Below are 22417 nucleotides of genomic sequence, written 5' to 3' on the forward strand. Positions count from 1 at the left end.
TATTTCAGATCTGTGGGAAACACTGAAGCATACATTTTGTTGTCTTGTATTCATTTGCTGTCTCTTGTTTGGGATGAGTTAGCCATACAAATTATAAATACAACTGTAACCATACTGTGTAATATCATCATAGATTTTTGGACAATTCTATTAAAAAAGTGGCACAATAGTAGTACAAAGTAACAACAGCTGCCGGTTAACTAAAATAGAATGTAAAGAATCTGAGCAATCACAGCTGCACGATGAAAAAGTTACTAATCGAGCTGTTTTGATTGCTATTGCAACAGCAATATGATTTACAGTAGAGGGATTGAACGTTTTGCATCATTATTCTTATTAGTACTGATGGTGGATTTTTGTAAAGAGGATCTGACCAAACAAGTATTTTTTAGTCAGTCAGAATATAACCTGTAGGTCCCATGTCATGCCGGTTATTACCCGTCCCCTTGTGTGTTATGAAGCTTTTAATGCATGTAAACGGTCTGCAGAGTCAAACCCCTCAAAGTACACCCTGTAGGGCAGGGCTATTCAATTACACATTCAATTGGGCCAGATTTTATAACTACAAAATTCAGCTGGGCCAGACATTCAGCGGCCTGTAAAAAGCGGGTAATGACACATTTTAAACCAACACATATTACTGCGATAAAAAACATGCCATTTGTATTCATTGTTCATCTAACAAAAGTGCATAAAAACACAACAAATTAGCATTAATTTAACAGAATCTGAGGCATCAGTGCATAAAAAAAAAGTGCACAGTTGTAGCATTACATGTGTTCGCTTTAGAAGTAAAATATTCAGGTAATTTTTTTCGACCCAGACACATTACAAAGTGCATTTAAATACAAAAATAACTGTCAAACCCTTCAGTGCACAAACCCATAACAAGGGATAAGGGTAACTAACATGAATGAATACTACACTACACGTCTACTATGGTAAACTAGGTGCTTACTATCACCGCATGTGTGATTTGTCATCGCTGACTTTCTCAATGGGAGAAGTGACATTTTTAGTTTTGAACAAGAGCAGTGATTTTTGGCTCATAGGATGTCAATGCAATCCTAAGACATTGGTGAAGAGTGCTGTCAGTCAGGGAGCAGCGAGTGCTACTTTTGATTGAGTTCATGTGTGAAAAGCTTGACTCACATTTGTATGTTGATCCAAACATACTGAGCACACAAATCGCTACTTTCTGAACGAAGGGAACTGCCGTTTGTTGACGTCACTCCAAAACTTCGCTGGCCCGTTAGTGCGCTGCGCTTGGGGCATCCGGTTACGGATGAATGCATGTCAATAAGTTTCAGTGTACATTTCCCCTCGTCGATGGAGGGGACCACTTCCTTTGCTCTGGTGGATACGCCCCCCTCCATTGCAACAGTGGAGGGGTCTCTGACAAAGCCCATCACCTCTGTGGGCAGAGCAAGTCCATCCAATTGACCAAAGTTCTCTTTCAACCTCGCAATGAAATCTGTCATCACATCCGTGATTTGTGCCGGGGATGTGATGTGTTTGTGGAGCGTCGGAAAATGCAGCATCCGACCCGTACTCAAGTCGGTCGCGAAAAGGTCCAGCTTGACTTGGGCAATGACTCGCGCATCTGCTCCACAAGATCAATGACCGTTTTGTCTCTGTTTACACTTCAGAGTTGAGAGAGACATGTTTTAGAGTTGCTATCATAGGACCATCGTTACTAGCACCACTAGATGCACTTTCAAAAAACGTGCTGCGTTGTGGTTTGGTGGTTTCTAGCAACGCGGAGTGTTGCGTTCATGGTCTGTACTAGTGTAGGAATTTGGCCACAAGAGGCTGGGCCACTCGGGAGTTGGTTCTGGGCCGCATCTGGCCCGCGGGCCGCCATTTGAATAGGCCTGCTGTAGGGAGTAAAACTCTAACACAGAGAAGACCTCCCCAAAACGCCTCGTTGGAGATTTCTCATTTACTTCCTGGGTATCGCTACGTAGGGATACCCAGTAGCCACGCCCAGAGCTATGGCCGCACCCTCTGCCAGCCTTTCACGAAACAAAGCTTCCCAAACCTTTCAGCAATTCATGCCGGATATGTACAGCGTAGGGCACTGAAGAACGATACGTCATATTTATTATGCTACAAACATTATATTGCAGTTTTGGCGTCGTCAACTCCGTTATCTAATATGCAAAAAGACTGCAAAAATGCATCTATGATTGTTTTTAGTATTTTCGATCTTTCCAATCCTGACCCGTCTGTGTGCGAGGGGGCGGGGCCACACACACACACACACACACACACACACACACACACACACACACACACACACACACACACACACACACACACACACACACACACACACACACACACACACACACACACACACACACACACACACACACACACACACACACACACACACACACACACACACACACACACACACACACACACACAATTAACAAATTCAAAACAAACTCAAGTTGCTAGCTAGTTAGCAAGATTGCACTGCTTACTAACTAACGTTGATAAACCCAAGTTTACCACAGTTAAACACAGCTACTTACATTTGAGGATAAACTTGCATAAGAAGTTTCACTGTAGATGTCAAGGCTCCCGTGTTGGCTGGGAAATGCATGTATTTGACCCTTCTATTGAGATCGCAAGTAACGTTATTATTCCTGAAGTCCACCAATCCGAAACTATACTTCTAAAGTCCATATCACCAAGTTGCCTGCATTAAATTCCAACATCCAATATACCATATAGGATGCCAAGAGCATGCTCTACAACATGGGATCGTCCATTTCTATCTACAGTAAAAGCTGTTTACATGTAAAGTGTTTTTATAAACTCATCTTAATTCTGTGCTCAATAGTTTCATTTTATTACTATTTTACACCTCATCCAATAACAATTTCCAGGACAACTGTTTCTATTTCCATGTAAGTATTCACTTTTGCTCAGTTTCCATGACTTCTCCATACCTGGAAAATGAAAAAATTAATTCCATGTTTTCCAGGTACCGTGGGAACCCTGACATGGTGTACTTCTACTCACTACAGCGTCACACAGATGCCTATCTTTATTTATTTATTTAATTGTGAATTTTGAATGTCCATGTTTGTACTAGTGTTTTCCTTCTTACATTTTTTTTTTAAATATTTTGAGATTTGGTTCAGCAGGGTATACTTGTACTTTTACTAGTACTTTATTAGAGATGTGTCTGTTGTTTGTGTTTGTTTTTAGTGTCAGGATGGAACCCTTGTCTTTTTCTCTGCAAAAAGAATCTACCTACGGGTACAAATAAATAACCTGAACCTGAAGGTACATGGTGTACTTCTACTCACTACAGTTCAGAGGTACATGGTGTACTTCGACTCCACTACAGTTCAGAGGTACATGGTGTGCTTCGACTCCACTACATGTATTTAATACATTTAGTTACTTCACAGATCTGGATGAATGATGTGAAATCTAATCAAGTGTTGAATCAGACTTTAGCTCCACCTGGAGTAAATCCACCAGCTACCCTGCAGTCTACAAAGTACTTCAGACTAGCTGCACCTTCACCAGCTTTGAGAACACTTTCATGATCAATCATTATAAAACATATCATATATATTATTCTGAAATGGACCAATCTGCACAACGACTACTTTTACTGTCTTTCACTATATTTTGATGAGAATACTTTTCTACTTTTACTTGAGGAACATTTTGAATGCAGGACATTTACTGAAACAGAGTATTCCTGCACTCTGGTACTTCTACTTTTACTCAAGTACAAGATCTGAGTACTTCTACTTTTATTAAGTACTTCTACTTTTATTAAGTACAAGATCTGAGTAGCCTACTTCTACTAAAGTACACGATCTGAGTACTTCTACTTTTAATCAAGTACAAGATCTATACTTATACCACCTCTGTTTATAGCCTATGAAAAAAAAAATTAGAAAACGAAGGCTAAAGCTAACGTTAGCAGATAGTGACAATGTATGCTAGCTAGCTAGCTCAACGATTCCTTAAATGATATTGCGACAGAAAAACGTTTCAGTTCACATCACGCTGTGCCGCTCTGCTCTGAACACCTGAACGGCCCGTTCTAACAGCTGTTCACCAGTGGTGCAGTCTGTGCCACAGTGACTCCGCACAGTTAACGAACACACCGTAGATAATGTAGCTGACCCTCATCCCGGAGCAGCAGAGTTCAGCCGACAGGCAGGAAGACTCGAGCGCTTCATATATTAAAAAATAATACCATGCGCGTCATGATGGCACATAACAGCTCGCGACCGCAGATTATTTCAGCGATTAGATTAAATGTAAATTATATTTGACGCAACTTTAGTTACATTTCCATGACTTTTCCAAAACTTTGGGAAAAATATTGTTTTCCAGAACATTTCCAGGGCCTGGAATTTGCATTTTCCATGACTTTTCCAGGTTTTCAATGACCGTACGAACCCTGTGTTTAAAACAAACAAGGTATCTACCACGACTGTTTAAATGGGTAAACGTTTTTCGGACTACTACGTTGGGATCGCGGAGAAATGCTCTCCGCAGACCCATGCTCACAGCGTTATAAACCTTTTTCTTACTCAATATTAAGCCACAATTATTGTTTTTACTTCGGCTGTGAGTGTTTGTGTGCTCCGGATGAGTTTCGCTTGTTCTCGCTGTATCTATCTCCGACACAGAAGCCCTGTCTGCTCCTCACAGCAGCTCCTCACAGACTATACAGAGATGCTGTGAGAAACCAATGTGAGTTTGGAACATTGCACAATATAAATGTATTCTAGTCGACCTCAACAATGGAATTATGATCAGTGGAAATGGCCGTGACATGGGACCTTTAACACATGTTGTGCTTCTTGTGATTTGAACATTGCACGGTTCCATACTGCAGTTTCATAATAATTTGGATTCATTGTGCAGTCCTACGAGCAATACTTTTTTCAATACTTAACAACGCTTCAAACATAATCAATTCATCACAATCAACACACAAGTATTGAGGTTCCACAGGCAGCCCTGGAGATGTGTGGGAGGCGAGTACATGTGTGTGCTCTGACCTGATCGCTTGAGGAGGCTGAGACAGAGTGGTGAGGAGCTCCCAGGAAGCCGGGCTCCACACCGTCACCACCTCCTGAAAGCTGACTGCCAGCAGCGAGCCATCGGCCGAGAAACAGCAGCGCTCAGGCACCAGGCTGTGATAGGCTCCGACAAAATCACACGACCAGGAAGGACCTTCATCTGAAAGGGGGGTTAGAAGGAGACAGGCACCGGGGTGTTAGATTAGTGACAAATGTACTCCCCAATTTGGCTCCAAGCCAACAATCAAACTGATGCATTGTAAAGCCATCATAAAAGAATAGTGAAAAAAGTGTATTTGCAAAGTGCTGCGTTCACTGGTTCAACCTCGACTGCGCCACGAAGCCAAGAAGGTGTTTGATTGCACCAAGTGTTGAGTGCTCCACTCTCAACTAATTAAGACACAGCAATAGTTCTTGGAGATGCACATCAACAACTAGAAGTCTAACCCTCTACAATATCAGTCAATCAATGTTTATTTATATAGCCCAATATCATGTTACATTTGTCTCAGTGGTCTTCACAGTGTGTACAGAATATCAGTATGACAATACAAGGAAACACTTCCAGAGAAAACCCACAGTCTAAAGGGAACATGGGAGAAACCTCAGGGAGAGCAGCAGAGGAGGGATCCTTCTCCCAGGACGGACAGACGTGCAATAGATGCCGTGTGTAAATCCAAGAGATAATACATTACACTAGAGAAGGTAGATATGACCACAGTCGAACAGAGCAGAACCAGGACTGCTCACCCTCTGTGTGGGCCGCTGCACTCAGCTGCCAGGCTTTGAAGTGTCCGTCCTTGCTGGTGGAGACCAGCATGGTGGTCTGGCTGTCGGCAGCGTGGCAAAAGCACATGTCTGTAATCCGGGCCTCGTGGGGGGTCGAGATGGTCGTGTTCAGCACAAAACTGCAGGTGATACCATAAGCATTAGCATTCATACTAAACACTGACCTTTCCTCAACAGTGTGATTCACAAAACTACAATCTTGAAGACACTTTTGAAAAGTCTACAATTGAATTGCATCTGTTTAAATGAAACGCCAGAATATAGAAATGTCAGATGTAGTTTCGCTGTCTGTACCTCTGTGTTTGTTCATCAAATGCCCACAGTTTCAAGTTAAGCTCCAGCTCAGCAGCTTTCTCATTTCTTTCTTCTACTGTTGCCATCCAGCTGCCAGAGGCATCAAAAGCTGCCTTGACCACCTCAAACTGCTCCAGCCCCGACTCATGGATGTACTCCTGCTGCACTATATCCAGCTGTGGGAAACAAGCAGATGACAAACCTCAGGATTATGTTATTGAAACAGTAAACTGGACTACTGGACTCGGTAGACTGTACACATGTGGCGTAAAACTGAAAAAAAGACAATTTATGACTGGCAGACAACAAAAATACTGATTCACAACAATCAGAGACATTTCATCATAAAGCAGATCAAATAAAACTGAGTGTTAACTTGATTATAATTAAAGACCTATTTGAAAATTCAAAATATATAACCTAGGTCTAGTTTAAATGCTCAAATGTTACATACATGTTTATAAATTCAAAGATAATTCACAATGAGGATCAGCATATATATATATCTTTATGTTTAACTCTGTCTGTAATCCAAATATGTTACAGCAAGTCCCCTGGACCCTCTTTGAGTGCTTACGTTGTACAGCAGTTTGTCTCTCTGGAGGGAGTAGAACTGCAGTTGGCCTGGTTTCCCGTTCAGCACCAGGGATTTGCTGCGAGGGTCCACCATCAAGTCCGTCCTGACACTTTCTCCTGTACCAGGACAAAAAAAGGAGTGAATATCAACTGCTTCTAGTTTATTCTAGGTTGATAAAGTGGTTTTACAGGATAAAACATTTGTACCTTGCAGACTGGCACAAACGTATGCAACTACAAAAGAATACTTGTTTTACACCATGTCAATCTGCTTGAACAAAGACACAAAATATAAAACAAGACAAGATATATCTGGTGATAAAAGACACAAGAAACCCACTGACCACCAGCACAGGAGTCGAATGACCTGTTAAGCCCCGAGCCTGTTTTTCAGGTCTCAGGCTCGAAAATGACATTCCCAGAACACATGTGAGCCGCTCTTTCGGAATCAGTCGGAAGTCGCAACGGCTCATTTCAAAATAAACGTGGATTTGCGTAAAAAACTATTTTTTCCGTGTTCGGGCGTTTTGTTTGATTTTAAAGAAACAAAGTCTTGGCTTTCAGAATATGAAACTTTTATTTCCAAAATCACACGATAAATACATGTTTGAAGCTTGAAAAGGACGAAGACACCTCTCACTCGCAATCTACTCTTCCGGCTGACATTATGAATGTAAGCGTAGAGTAATCATAGATAACACGGCAGGGTCCGTTACAGTTTGTTTTCATCTGATTTCAAATCAACAAAGTCTTGGCTTTCAGAATATTAAACTTGTTTCGGCAAATTCAGATGATAAATACAACGTTGAAGCTTCAGCATAATTACAAGCAGAGAACGGAGTAACTTGACGTCACAGCAGGCAGAACAACAGCCGGTGTTTCTCGTGAGGACGGACGGACGGACGCAGACACACACACACACACACACACACACACACACACACACACACACACACACACACACACACACACACACACACACACACACACACACACACACACACACACACACACACACACACACACCACACACACACACACACACACACACACACACACACACACACACACACACACACACACACACACACACACACACACACACACACACCACACACACACACACACACACACACACACACACACACACACACACACACACACACACACACACACACACACACACACACACACACACACACACACACACACACACACACACGCTAGTGGAGTACTTCATGACCACAGAGCTTGAACGTTGTGATCAGCTGTTTTAGCGCAGTTCTCCAGTGAAGGAGGGAGTCTCTCTCCGCAGCCGGTTGGCGTAGTTTTGGCACAGTTCCGTTGTACAGACCGACGTTAACAGCAGCCCCGTCTGTGCACACGGAGACCGACTCTGTCGTCCGGTGATCGAACCGCCTTCTGGAAAAGCTTCACAAGGACGTCGGTACGCAAATGCGCTTTGTGACACAAGTGACGGTACGCATTTCAGATTGTTGCACATAACCTGCGTACCAGTTATGTGTTACTGTACTACAGCAAAAGTATTCTCCGTCGGGACTGCAACAACACTAGGGATCGCCCGATATGGCTTTTTCAAGGCCGATACAGATTATTAGTAATCAAGACCGATAACCGATATTTGGGACCGATATACATTTGCAGTAAAAAAAAAAAAATCTTGGTGTCAAAATGTAGAATAACACAAACTCCAACACAACTTCTTTGAAATGCATTTAAGAATATATTATGTTTAATGAACTTTTAAACATCTTACAACTTGTTTCCTCTCTGTGCCCTTTTCTTTAGTGCAGCCATCTGCTATGAGTTAGAGAGACAAGAAGTGGGGTTGCAGGCTGACATGCTTAACTAACAATAATGCTGAATTTATTATATCTGTCTATCTAGCATAAAATCCCAATAAGCTGCTAGCAACTGCAAAACACTAGTGCTAGCTAATGTTTTGCAAACTATTAAAAGTGAGGCTATTACAGACAGTAGACCTAACGTTAGTCTAGTAGCCTCACTTCTAATATTTTGCTAAACATTTGCTAGATACATGTTGGCTAGCTAATGAGCTTCACATATCAACCTGAAAAACTGCGAGGCTCCACTCGCAGCCCCTCCCCCCCCCCACCACAGTTACTCCGCTGCGAGACGCTGCACGCACCCCCAACTCTGACTGACTTCCCGCGTCCCTGTGTAACTGGGAAACTGATAGAATTGGATCATAAGATCGTGGTGTTTTTGAAACTTCAGCTGAGGGGATAGGGATGTTTATTGAACTTCGGTTTAACACATGTATGGCTCTGCCGCTCAGCGCTGCTTGCCTCTGTCTGTGTCTGCGTTCTTTCGCACCTGCCTGTAATCTGAGAAGGTCCCGCCTCTCTGTCTGGCTCCCGCCCGGAAAATCTTCAGTAATAGCCTATCAGATAGCGCTGTGGGCGCAGAGTGGTGACTGCAGCCAGAGAAACGGCCGCATCAGAGGCAAAGTTGTATCGGCAATTTGATTAAAAAAAAGGCCTATACCGATAATCGGTCAAATGCGGAATGTCGACCCCTAAACAACACCACGTCGTTATCTTGATTCTGATTGGCCAGAAGACATTATCAAAGATGTTCTATTGAGAAGACGACCACTACGTGACAAAAGTTTTCAAAACCGTTTCTGGTCTTCGGTATTTCCAGACAAGTGGCTACTGAAATCAATCTTACTAACTGCTGCCTGTGCAATTTACTCCGCGCGAGTTGGCAGATTTTATTTTGCTTACTTTAACATCATTTTTCATGGTGGGGCTAAGCCATTTCTTGGTATGGCTGTAGCCTACCCCAGCCATACCCTGGCGCTGCCACTGGTGGCACGTATGGGGCGGGCCATTCTGCACATGCGTTAAATGCGCTAAATATTTTTAACGCAATTAATTCAATTAATTACCGCCGTTAACGCGATAATTTTGACAGCATTAGTACAAATTAGAGCCGGGACTCGATTAAAAAAATTAATCTAATTAATTGGAGGCTTTGTAATTAATTAATCGAAATTAATCGCATTTTTAATCAAATATACATATTTGACCTGAAAACAGTGAGAAGCAATTTTCACATGGATTTTACTCCAAGTGGTCTACAGTCCAAGTGCATGACATTAAGGATTTTGGCCCTGTGGGCCATCTAAGCTAATTTACAGATGGCCCTGAGCCCAATAGAGATTGCCCTGAAAAATGCACGCGGACAAAATGGCACGAAGGGTTTGGGGGGCCTCCGTCCCCCTAGAACATTTTGATGTTTGCAGGTCTTAGATGCTGTCTGGTGCATTCTCTAGACTGAATTATAAGATGAACCACCACAATATTATATTGTACAATTTCAATTTTATTCTTCATTTCACTTGTTTGTTTGTTCTTGTTTGCTCGCTTGCATGCCCTGCATAGCTTTAAGAAATACTTAAGTTGTTGGTCAAAACACTTTCCATCTGATGAAGGCAAATGCCTTCCCAGATGGAAAAAAGTAGAAAACATTACATTCAGTTATAACTGCAAAAACAAACATTATTTACACTATTATGGCCCCCGTTAAAAATGTTTGTAATGTTAACTACTGTAAGTTGGTCGAACGAATGCCTCCTCATCCGGAAGCTGACCGAGCAGACCCGAGCAGCAGTCGAGAGGAGCCGAGCGCATCCGCGAAGCACACGTCAGAGTTCCCGTTAGCCGGCAAATCTAAATATCTTCGGTCAAAATAATTTCCCTTTAGAGCAATACCGCTTCAGTTGCGCCACTTATGTGACAGACAAGAAGAGTATGTGACAGACAAGAATAGTCAACTCTAATGTCGAACACGTAATGTGGAGAAAGAGATGTCCTGGATGGGTTGATTGTGCGTTGATCTGTCGGTAATGCCTCGGGGTTCCGGTGGGCATGTAAACAAATGCATAATGCTGCGCTATACTTTGTGGCCTCACCCAGTTGCATAGCGACACTTATTGTGTAGTTGTCTTTTAATAAGCAGGTAGTCATATCATTAGCTAGAACTAGCTGGATCTGATCGATATGGACATAAACGCGAGTGAAGTCTAATCTGACGGGAGAGTCAGCTGCTGCTGACGAGTCGAGACTCGACACGCAGCTCTGCATAACCACATGCAGCGGTGAGCGGAACAAAACACACACTTCAGGTTAGAATATCACACGTAGCTATTTTAATTACCTCTCAAACTACCTAAACTAGTTATAGATATGTTTAGTTTTACTGTCGGGTCACTCATTACTGGATCCGCGAGCTGCATGATACTGGCATAATAGATTGTCCGATCGGGCAACCAGCAGGTGAGGCTTCATTGCTCGAGCTAAATACTAGATGGCCCCGAGCCATCGGGCAGTCCTTAATGTCGAGCCCTGCTTGAGCCTCAGTGCAATCCAGTGAGCCAGGGAGTTGGTTATTTTCTCAGACGTGAACTGACTTATCCTGGCCCTGAAACCAGTCGTCTGGTTGAGTGTGGGTTGGGTCAGGGTGTGGTTCCTTGCACTCGGAGTCGGGCTAACGTCCACGCTAGCTGCTACATGCTTTGCATTTAGGTGATACTTTAGGCTTGATGTGCTGCGGTGATATGCACATTCTTTTTTGCATAATTTGCACACAACCGTGCTCTTATCGACGCTTCCATCCGTCCGTTTTTTAAAACTAAATGTCCCATCCACGGGGCCGACCAAAGCGGTCTCATCAGCTTGTTCGTTCATGTTTGACTATTGTTCACCGTGGTTTGTTGTTGTTTGAAGTCCCATGCTGAAGTCATGAACGTTAGTTGGTGCTCCAGTATAATCGGTACGCCTGAAACTCATCCAGTGAGAAACGTTCCGCTGTGCAAAAATAAGTGCGATTAAAGTGCGATTAAAATGCGTTAATTTTTTTAACGCGTTAATTTTTGTGTAATTAATTCATCTTAATTAACGCGTTAAAGTCCCGGCCCTAATAAAAATATATCTGTTTCCTCCGTGAAGCTACATGTTGTGATGTCCGTTTTCGCTTCCCCTGTCGCAAGTTCGGATCGCTCAGTGATGATACTAATAGTTCTGGAATCTGTGGAATCTCAGCTTGCCAATTGATATCTTGTTTGTGCAGATACAATAAGTAATAAGGGTATTTATACCTAGAGTTCTGTGCTAAGTGCGATAGAATCTTTTCGCTCGGGGCTCATTTAGACGCTTCTTGTGAGACTTGTGTTTTGTTTTGGTAAAATTTTTTTCGCATCGTCAGTTAGCTGAGTTTCTTCCCGTTAAGTGAGTTTGGAAAATTAATAGTTTCATAAATGTTAAGAAGCCCTGAGACACAGTTTCTTAAAAAAGCCCTGAGCACTCTTGTTTGATTTATTGGTAATGTTTATGCCAAAGTCATGCCAGGGCTTTGTTATTCTCTTTTGGTAATCAAAGATTGTTTTCCAAGAACTGTAATGAAGATATGTATCATTTATGAGCGAATACAGCATATTTATGATCGACCTCCAGTGTGTACTCACCTTTGACCAGGCCCTGGATGACAGCCGACACTTTAACACTACTCTGGATGATCGTAATCTCTAAAAGAGGAAAAACAGAAATCAGTTACCATGGCCTGTATTTTATACTGAAATCTCTTAAACCGTTCTATCTTAACATTTTAGCGCTGCAGCCATTTGCCTTTCTTAACTCCATCAGCAAACTGCAAGGGTCAAAGTGACTAGGAGCAAAGTGTACTGTCAAATGTAAAGCTGTCAGGGTTCAAACCAGGTGGCAACCAGAGCATTTGAGATGTAGTACCACGACTGGCCACTAGATGACGGATTCAAACACTATACAACTGTATGTGCAATAGGGTTTCCGTTATCTGGTCAAAAAAAAAGACGTGTATTTTTATAAAAAAAATTTAAAGGAAAAAGTGTTGACATTTCGTCATATTTAAATATCTCTGATCACAACGTTCTCTTAGGAAGATGTAACGTAGACCCCTGCAGTGCACATAGGTGGTGTTTATCATAGGTCAACTAAGACTGTCAGCTTTGGTTTTGGACCCAGCACCAAGTACTACAACACTTTATCAAGGAGTTTGTGTAATATGGGAAAGTAAATCTACAGGCTATGTAGAGGATGAAGTTGATAAGAAACCACCAGCTGGTAATAGTTTCAGTGATTACAACGAAGTGTAGAGTTGAATAAGCCACTTAGTGAGCGTTACGTGTTCAGTTGGCCTGGATTTGGAATTTCATGTATAAGCAGCATAAGCCAACTTTTCAATACAGTTTATTCTAACTCTACATGCTTTGACGATTTCATTCTTTATATAGCCTGCCTACCAGTTGTTTTTAAGCTCAGTAAACACAGACATTAGACCGGTATTTATCACATTTGTTTGTGACACAAAACCCTGGTGTCCACCGTCAAAACATTCCCAACAGCTTGTTGCGAATTGTGTTTTATCCAAGTGAATAATACAGGTTATAGCTCCTTACTATTGTCACTGTGTGAGGTACAGAACAGTGCTCCATCCGGTGAGACGGCGATGTGTGTGATGGCAGAACCCAAGCGGGGCAGGAAATCCCGCTGACTCTCTTGGTTGTACCGCCACTGGACGAGCACTGACTCCAAGCCTCCACTCAGTAGGTTAGTGCCTAAGAAAGCAAAGACCAAATGGATACAGAGGCAGGACCACCCGGAACTATTTAAGTCATTCAAGCACAACATTATTTTCAAAACCGGACAAAAACTCTAGTTGCCTGTCCAAGATCTTAAAACAGCTGTAAAAGAATAATCCTGTCTGAAATAGATGAAGAAAGAAAGGATAAAACAGGTGATGTGTGTGTGTGTGTGTGTGTGTGTGTGTGTGTGTGTGTGTGTGTGTGTGTGTGTGTGTGTGTGTGTGTGTGTGTGTGTGTGTGTGTACCTTCTGGTGTGAAGCACAGTGAGCTGACCGCACTGTGGTGCCAGTGCAGGGTGGAGTAAGTGTACTCCTTCTTGTGGCTGAAGTTCCTCCTGAAAGACAAAAGGGTAATGTAAGAAAAGCGTGCATCTTCTAGAGTCATACACGTCATACACATCACTACAGAGACCTAATGTGCCTAATCTGTTAAGAATATCAATTTGGAATCAACAAAAGCACTGGATGTGAGGAATATGCTCCAAGGCTATGTTGCTGCTGCACTCACCACAAGCGAATCTTGCCGTCCTCATGTCCGGTGGCAATGCAGTCCTCTTTCTGGTGACAGGCAACGCACATGAATGTGTTCTTGCCTCCCTTCTTGTTGTCTTCTTTGAGGGGAAACCTATTAACAGGCCGCACAAGGACAGACATGCAGTATTATTGATCGTCCTTGTGGCTTAGCTGGCAGATGTGAAGTGTTATGATCTTTACCCTTGAGTTCTACATAACTTTGTGTCTGGAACTAAATAAATGGTGTTTTTGGCCATAACTTCACTTCTAATGACCATAACTTCACTTCTAAAAAGGGATAAATTCTTAATCTTTGTTCTCAAAGCAATGATAAACCTGTGAGTTGGATGTAGAAAAGTCAGAATCAATATAGATTTTTTTTAATTTTAAAGTAAATTCAGATTGAACATAGTAAAAAAACGTAAATTATAGTGTCCGTTAAAAAACAAAAAAAAAACATAACTTATAGTGAAAACCACCCTTGGATGGTGGGTTAGTAGGGCTGTCCCGAATACCATTTTTCGGGCTCCGGATATTCGGTAGTAATCAGCAGCGGATATTCGGCCGGTGGGGGGCAATGGGGCTTAACAGGTCAACTGAAGCAGTGTGGCTCACCTGTATGTCTTCTGCTTCTTGAAAAAGAAGACCTCCAGATGCAAACCTTTAGCTGAAGCAATAAATTCCCCCTGTGACAGATAACATGTTTGTTTAAATGACATACATGGTGGAAGAAACCAAGCAACAACAGAAAACTTTACTCAAGTGGTAATAATGCTAAAGCTGTATATCTTATTGTTTAAAAGGGTAACAATTGCGATTAATATATATATCTAGATCTCATTGCCAAGAAATGTAATCTCGCACAAAAATGTTTTCTGCCACAGCAGAAAAGTCAGATAAAGTTTTGTCTAATATCCCTCTGATACGTTGGCAAGTATGGGACATCACTTTTGGGAATGGAACAGTTCCAGATGGTGTGCAGATCACAGTAGTGGTGCTGTATTTACCCCTTTGCCAAAGCCCATGGCTGCTGGGTTGGAGCTGACGTCGCTGATCACAGCAGAAAGCTCTAGGGCCTCCACCAGCTGATCTCCGCTCTGAGGAAGATGCACTGCAACCAGCTGGAACACCTCTGCAAACAGTGTTGAACACATCCTCACCCAGTGAACTCTCACCCAAATTCTACTACACACATGTTAGGTGTAGTGTAGTCCGTGAGTGCCCCCTAGTGGTCCCTGAGTATATTGGTAACATTTCACATTTTAAATAAATACATTTAAGTTTTCCGCACTCTCGCGGGAATATCTCCGCAATGGAGCGAGCTTGAGTTTCAATGTCATGATATAGCCCAGCGCAACACCATCACGCATGTTGCCACTTGTCTGTACCATTTGCAGGCGATTTGTAATCCGTTCTAGAAAAACGATGTGATTTTGGATATTTGTGGAGTTAGGTGGTCCGCGAGTGTTTTTTTATTGGTTAAGTCCTTCGTATGAAAACGTTTGAGAAACACTGATCTAGATGATCTAACTTTGCTATTTAGAAAACTTCTACTACACGCACATAAGTATTCCACAGAGAAAAGTTTTAACACATCTCAGTATGAAATATTCGTGTGAGATGTATGTATGTAATACATATTTATTTATGCCACTCCAAGAATGAAAACACCTCTTCCCAACTGAATAATAGGGTGCGGTAAGTAGTGGTGTGCACCTTTTTGGTTACATTTTCTATTAGGGCTGCTCGATAATGGCAAAAATCATAATCACAATTATTAAATACAATTATTCATTGACTTTGAAAACATCCGTTTATTGAACTTTTAAAAAATAATAATAATAATTTGAACAGTATGTTTTTAACAGTTGATTACTCCGAACTTTAAGTATAATTCCACTGAAAAACCAATACAAAATTAAAATAAAAAAAAAGTATACATTTATATCTACATTTAAATAAATAATATCAAAAATAATAAATACCAATAAAGATCAACAAATATCTTGGAGCGCACTTCCATAACCTACTAAACATATATAAATATGATAACTAATGCCACTCACAAACTGTAATGTTTAATTATACTGCTAACCGCAGTACTCTTATTTTAGTAACCCCTTATCCGGAAACCGGAAGTAGCGAGCTAAGAGGCTCCGTCATGACGACTTAGTAAAATGTGACTGTACGCTAGAGACCGGAGAATAAAGACACGGCAACGTAATATATGGATTTATTAAACAGACTGCAAGTCACAACCTTTATATATACACAGTCTATGGTCACAACACAACCTGGCCGAGAGGGCTTTTAGAGAGGGGCGAAAGCGCACGCAGGATGTATAATACAAGACAAATTGAGAGCATTATTGCAAAATGGAATGCAGCAAAAATAATCGTTTTATTTCGATGACGCTGTTTTCGTAATCGTTGCCAGCCAAAATCGAGATTAAAATACGATTAATTGCACAGCCCTATTTTCTATTATATTATTGTGGCCGTCTCCAAAGTGATCTTCTTTTTACATGCAGTGCTTCTATTGTTTTTTTTTTATAAATCTGTTGTTATTTTATGACATTGCCACCCTAAAATAATGTTTTTCCTATTGTGGTTAGAATAGGAGATTCATTGTGCCGTTAGATTAGAGTTTGACCAGCCAGTTAAAGCAGTTTGCACCCCTTGTTTTTTGTTTTGTTGGATTTTTTGTGAATGGTTCAATGTCAACAAATATGGATTGAAACAGAACGTTACGTAATGTACAAAACATAAATGAGTAACTGCATAGCAGTACTTTTATTGTTGGTTTACACTAGTAAAGTAAAATAGTCAAAATAAGTCAAATTTGCCAAAGCACACAGGTTGTTTAAAGGCTGCTGAGACGGCTTGGTCATCATATCCTTTTCACAGCAGACCTTTTTGCCCCTTTCACACCAACGCGGTTCCAGGGCCGGTTCAGAGCTAGAGCCTGATAAGCACCATTTTTTCCTGTCCACACCGCAGCAGAGCCGGCTCTTTTCCCCGAAAACTGGTTCTTACCAAGCTCCTAAAAATTGTCGGCCTAGAAGCAAGAACCGCATAGGCAGGGCCGGGATCAACCCGAGCAACAGTTTATGGCGAGAACGGCAAATTAAAGTTGAAACAAGCAGTAGCGCTGAGCAAAGTGACTAGAACGCAACCACACACTTTATAAAGTCAGGCAACACTAACCAGGCTTCGTGTGATTCTGTTTATTTGTGCCTTACTTTGACCATCTGTTCACTGTTATCGATCATTGTGGAGAGAGGCAGACGTTTTGTTTTGTATTATTGCAGCTATCGGATGGAATCAATACATGGGCTGCACAGGTTGTCGTGTCCGACTATCACAAGTTGAATCATAATGAAAAATACGCCGGTAAAATGTGCCTCAAGAAAACGGCTTATGGCACAATAGGATAGCAACAAGTAGTCAATATATAGTCAGTTTAGCTTCGGTTGCTATGCTAACATCACGAGCAGAGAAACTTTCATAACAGCCATCATTAAATGTTAAATAAACTGTAATTTTCCTACACTGGCCAGTCTAAGTTTCTGCTGTGACAAAGGTCTAGACCACGAAGAAAAAAGGTGTCAAACCTACCAGATCTTTTGTCATTTAGCATGGGGGTAACAACGAAGATAACTCCTTCATGGTGTGCAGATGCATAGATGGAGTAGACCGGGTATCCAATGACGTAAGTCTGGAGGAGATCAAGCAATAGTCATACATGGCTGCCAGACATCAGAGAAAACATAACAAGCTCTTTCCCTATTGCTTTGTTGTGCCTCAAGTCACATTATGTGGGGCTCACTATACTAAGGTATAAATATATAGGAAAAACTGTGACAGGGTACCCACTCCACAATATGAACAACTTGCTTACGCTGCTGTTAGATTTCAAAGTGTGAGAGGGTTTTTGATCAGTGGGGTTTCAGCGGAATGGATATATTACATTACATTTTTACATAGAATAGCTTAAAGAGCCTGTGACACGAGTTTCCCCCATCATCCAAACCCATCAATTTGAGTACATATTGTCCCCTTGAAAACCGTTACTGAACTGATTTTGGATATTTGTACTTTGATAACCATTAGTCTGCCTTCAATGTTGACAATTTTCTGGATCTTCTCGCGGATTCTTCAAGTCCCGCCAAATGATGGGTGACGTCATTGCGGGCACAGCGCTCCAGCTGCACCGTCCAGGATCCCAGCATCTGCATGTAAACCTTTATATATATACAGTCAGATGTAAACGCACGACGGCGCACACAGCAGCAAGCTCAGACAGCGATGACAGGTTAATGTTGAACGTGTCTGAGAGCTCATATGAGGCTGAGGGATCGGTTTATGTTGCATCTGTTAGAAGTTTAGGAATGAGGTGCGTCAATATGGGCGATAATACGGTCATGTAGCCAGTGGTGGACTGGGACTACAAATCATCCGGGACTCTCGACCGGCCCACTTCGGTACCGCTAGTAAATTGTCAACTGGGGGAGTGGGGGATGTCAGGGGCGACGGGTGCTGTAGATAGTAAATGTAAATATGTAAATATTTGTGTCACTGCATCCTGGTAAAATACAAATATAATGTATAATGTCTGTGTCTTTGACCTCAGCGCTGCGAGCCACCTGTGCCCTGTACTACGAAGCCAGTTCAACAGACCCTGGATATGTTTGAGTAACAAACAAACAACAACAAACTAACAAACGAGATCTCGCTAAGCGGTCCTACGACGCTGGTTATCAACTCGGTAAATCAAGCCAGGGTTTCTCTCTCCAGCTGAGAGCGCGTTCACGTCTAAGACACGAGTGGATCTGACTTTAATTACATTTGTCTCGAGTGTTTCGTCAACATAATGTGTTAAATAATACTTCTGCATCCAGTCTGTGACACTGTGAGTGTTGCACGGCCAGATGAGGCTGGAGAAGCTGACTCAGATCAGGAAATATATGATATATTATGATATTATATGATCGATGATCTGATTGATGATGTAATATGAATGATAAGTGCGACACGTCGGCGTCTTCTCTGCATACGGCAGTTTAAACTGTATTTCCTTTATCCTGTAATATGACTTGAGAGATTTAAACTCCGCACACTGAGTGGATCTCTTTTCTCTAGACGCCGGAGGCGGGCAGCGTCAGGTAAAAATGGGCAGTCCGCCACTGCACCCAGCCCACGTAAACTGTCAACGGGGGGAGCCTCGCTGCGGGGAAACGGTGGACCTAGTGTCCCGATCGGAGTGGGAACAATAATAATAATAATCCGTGCATTTTATCCATTAATTTCCCCAACATTGTGGTAAAAAAAACACACGTTTAATCCACGTTGGTGTACTACAACTACAAAAAGCATCGGTTTGTTTTCTCATCAGGAAATGCAGACCGGCTCAAACAAACGATTGTTAATCATCATCCTCACGATCATTTAATGTATCATATGTTCGCCGAATTGACATGAAAGCACTGACACATATAAATATACTGTAGTCAACTTCATTAAAACGTTATTAACGAGCCTACACTCAGTAATTCACCATTTCTACGCATGACAACACGCTTGGTCCGTGTTTGGCTCTCTCGCCGCACAGTGAAGCGTTCCCGCATTGACGTCACTTCCGGCTTCCCCCAAAACTTCAAAATGAGTCGAAGGAATTTCCCCGCGATGTTAAAAATTATTGATATTTAACGGTATCGCTTTTTCTTTTTTAAACTGACGTTTCGAGATTACTAGTAGCCCAATATTTCATTGCACAACAGTTGTTGGGAGGCTGTCACAGGCTCTTTAAATGTGTGTGAAAGAGGTGGTTTAGAGATGCAGTTTTTTTATTTTTAAGGAACATTTTTCTTTTACCTTCTAAACTAATACAGGTTTTTGGACAGTCCTGTTTATAAACTTGGTAGTTTAAAATCATGTCAATCAAATGTGTTTTTTCTATGGTGGCTCATTTTTTAAATGTCGGGATGATCCACACTGATTCTAAAGCATGGCGCGTAAACAAGACAATAATCAAGCTGTACCTTGATGTGGATGCCCTCTGTGAAGTCCCAAAGTCTGACAGTGCCATCTGCTGAGCAAGAGTACGCCTGCAACAAAATATAACAATAAAATCATTATACAAGCTTAAAATAACAATGTTAGTCCTATGAAGCAAGTAATGTCTGAACCAACAAAATAGTGTAACCAAGTCTTTCAAATTTGAATAAATAAAAAAAAAGTATAACAGCTTAAAAAGGTGGACGACCATACAATCATACTTACAATACTAGAGATAACGCAAAAAAACAAAACGATATCGTTTTAATGCATTTTAAAATGATTTGTTAATGATTTTAAAACGTGTATTCACAAATATTGTGCTAGTTTGGTCATCATCACTCGGGAGAGAAACTATATGGTGACTTGAATTTATATTTAACATGTTAAGGAAACCCCCTTTTCCATTATCAATTACGTAAACTAAAATCAACCTTACAGTAAATGTTTTACTTTTATGGTTGTTCTGAAGTCGGTTTCAACCACGTAAGAATTCTTCTTTTTTTAAGGCAAGTAAACAGTCTAAGATGGATCTTCGTTCACAGGGAGGTGCATGCCGGATGATGTACCTGTAGGTGGTTGGAGGGTTTGAGCAGTACACCGGTCACCGCGTCGGTGTGTCCCCGCAGGTCGTGGACACACTCTTCAGTGGAGGTGCTGAACACCTTCACACACTCTCCTGAGGCGCACAGCAGGAACCTGCACACACACACAATTATGTCTGATAATATAATCATTTTAACGACATTTTAAAAACATTGCTAAAGTGTCAGAGAGATTAGCTGGTGATACTTTGTATCAGCAGCAGCTTCAACAGTTAGCTAGCAGCTTGTGTTGCTAATGCTAACGGCCAGCACCGGCTTCAGGACGCTGGATAACTACCACTGGTAGAGCCGCGGGAAAACCTTCCACCGAATATTAAACATTACCGGGATGAAAACACACCCTCACCTTGAGTCCTGGGTTATGACAGGCTGCCTGGAGTTAATTTTAGAGCCACCTCGATGAACCACGCGGATATCCCCGTGTCCAACCATGTTTTCATTAAATTCAACTTTCACCTCTGAACGCGTCACTGCGACCTGATCGCGACACTGTGTGTGAGTGTTGCACTGCTCCCTGCTGCACGGGAGGGGCGCAGCTACTGGTAATATAATGAGCCATCATGCCTTTTAAAACACTTATTATATCTTTCCTTTTTTAATCCATTATGTTGCATTTATTCTTAAGTAAGCAAGTAAGTAATCACTACTACAAGTACTATTACTATTTGAGTGGTTAGTCCAGGGGTGGTGTCCCTGAAAATGAAAAAAATAAATAAAAAAGTTTATGATTAAACGATTTCTTGGCTGACGGAATAGGTGGAACCAGAGCTATTTAATAGAAGAGTTACGACATCTCCGTTCACTCCAATGGACCACTTTTTTACAGCAATGGCGGATCGTGGAGCCTCTCAATCGTTCCCCGGAAGTTAGCGCCAAGGCTGGCAGAGCTGTGGAGTTGCAGCATAATAGACCGTTCGTGACGGACTTTTAAAGGTAAGAAGAAGTTTAAAGATTTATATTGCGGATATTATCAGTACATCTGATTCAAATGAATATGTGTATTAAAGGATGTCAGTGGATTATCCATAAATTAGTAGATTTAGGGAACGTTTACAGATAACAGATTAAGCTAGCATACCGAAGCAAGTTAGCAACACACGTTGAACAGCCTTTTAATTGTACATTCCGTTCTCTTAATGTCATTTCGTCCAACATGTTGAATTAGAGAAGAGGGGCTTCTAAACGGGATTGTATGCGGGGGTGGAGGGAGTTAAATATTAGATCAATATAACTTTGGTGCGTGTAAGAGTGAGTGTTTTTAGCAGAGCCATATTGTGTCCTTGTGATTCTGTTGATTATTACCTGTCTGTATAATGTTGCAGCTCAGCTGATTCTGGATTGATGGCAAAGGGAGAGGGACTTAAGTGAGAGTGAAAACACAAGGTACGTTTAATACTACTGTTTTATATAAGTAAACACCTTATCTCCCCAAGGCATTTCCCATCCAATAGGTGTGCTCTATAGGTGTGTATAACCCTTTCTCCTGTCTGTTACTCCCTCTTTCAGCACAAGAACCAGAGGGGGATTCAATGGAGCCTGAATACCTGCACTGAGACCCTCACCCTGCACCCTGAGTCTCAACTCTCAGTGTTTTTCAAGCCTTTCCCTGTTTTTTTGTATTAAACAAAACATTAAGCTTTCCCAATGGTGTGGTTTTCGTTTGGTGAAAAAGTGCAAATGCAGTGTTTGTATATAATTACATCACATATTGTGTTGCTGTTGGTCGTGAGATTGCTCCTGCTGACTTGAGCCAGCCATTTTTTCCTCCGCTCTGTGTCAGTGGGGAAGCCGTACATTCGTACTCCTTTCTCTGAGCGATTGGAGCATCCCCAGGCAGCACAGCAAA

General features: G+C 41.7%; 1 protein-coding gene across 1 annotated transcript in view; it reads right to left on the reverse strand.

The window, feature by feature from the left end:
• wdr75 (WD repeat domain 75) overlaps window positions 1–21069 on the reverse strand; it is a 36923-nt gene extending 15854 nt beyond the window's left edge. The window contains exons 1-14 of the mRNA XM_034110046.2: window positions 20918–21069; window positions 20536–20665; window positions 19951–20016; window positions 17528–17627; window positions 14918–15042; window positions 14526–14596; window positions 13906–14022; window positions 13644–13732; window positions 13213–13371; window positions 12244–12303; window positions 6733–6848; window positions 6156–6331; window positions 5823–5980; window positions 5052–5232 (exon numbers count right to left, since the gene is read on the reverse strand). Coding sequence (XP_033965937.1) covers window positions 5052–5232; window positions 5823–5980; window positions 6156–6331; window positions 6733–6848; window positions 12244–12303; window positions 13213–13371; window positions 13644–13732; window positions 13906–14022; window positions 14526–14596; window positions 14918–15042; window positions 17528–17627; window positions 19951–20016; window positions 20536–20665; window positions 20918–21003 — 1634 coding nt within the window. The 5' untranslated portion in view covers window positions 21004–21069. The remainder of the gene's footprint in view (window positions 1–5051; window positions 5233–5822; window positions 5981–6155; window positions 6332–6732; window positions 6849–12243; window positions 12304–13212; window positions 13372–13643; window positions 13733–13905; window positions 14023–14525; window positions 14597–14917; window positions 15043–17527; window positions 17628–19950; window positions 20017–20535; window positions 20666–20917) is intronic.
• Between the last annotated feature and the right edge of the window lie 1348 nt (window positions 21070–22417).

This window comes from Pseudochaenichthys georgianus, chromosome 21 (genome assembly GCF_902827115.2).
Source record: "Pseudochaenichthys georgianus chromosome 21, fPseGeo1.2, whole genome shotgun sequence".
NCBI lineage: Eukaryota > Metazoa > Chordata > Actinopteri > Perciformes > Channichthyidae > Pseudochaenichthys > Pseudochaenichthys georgianus.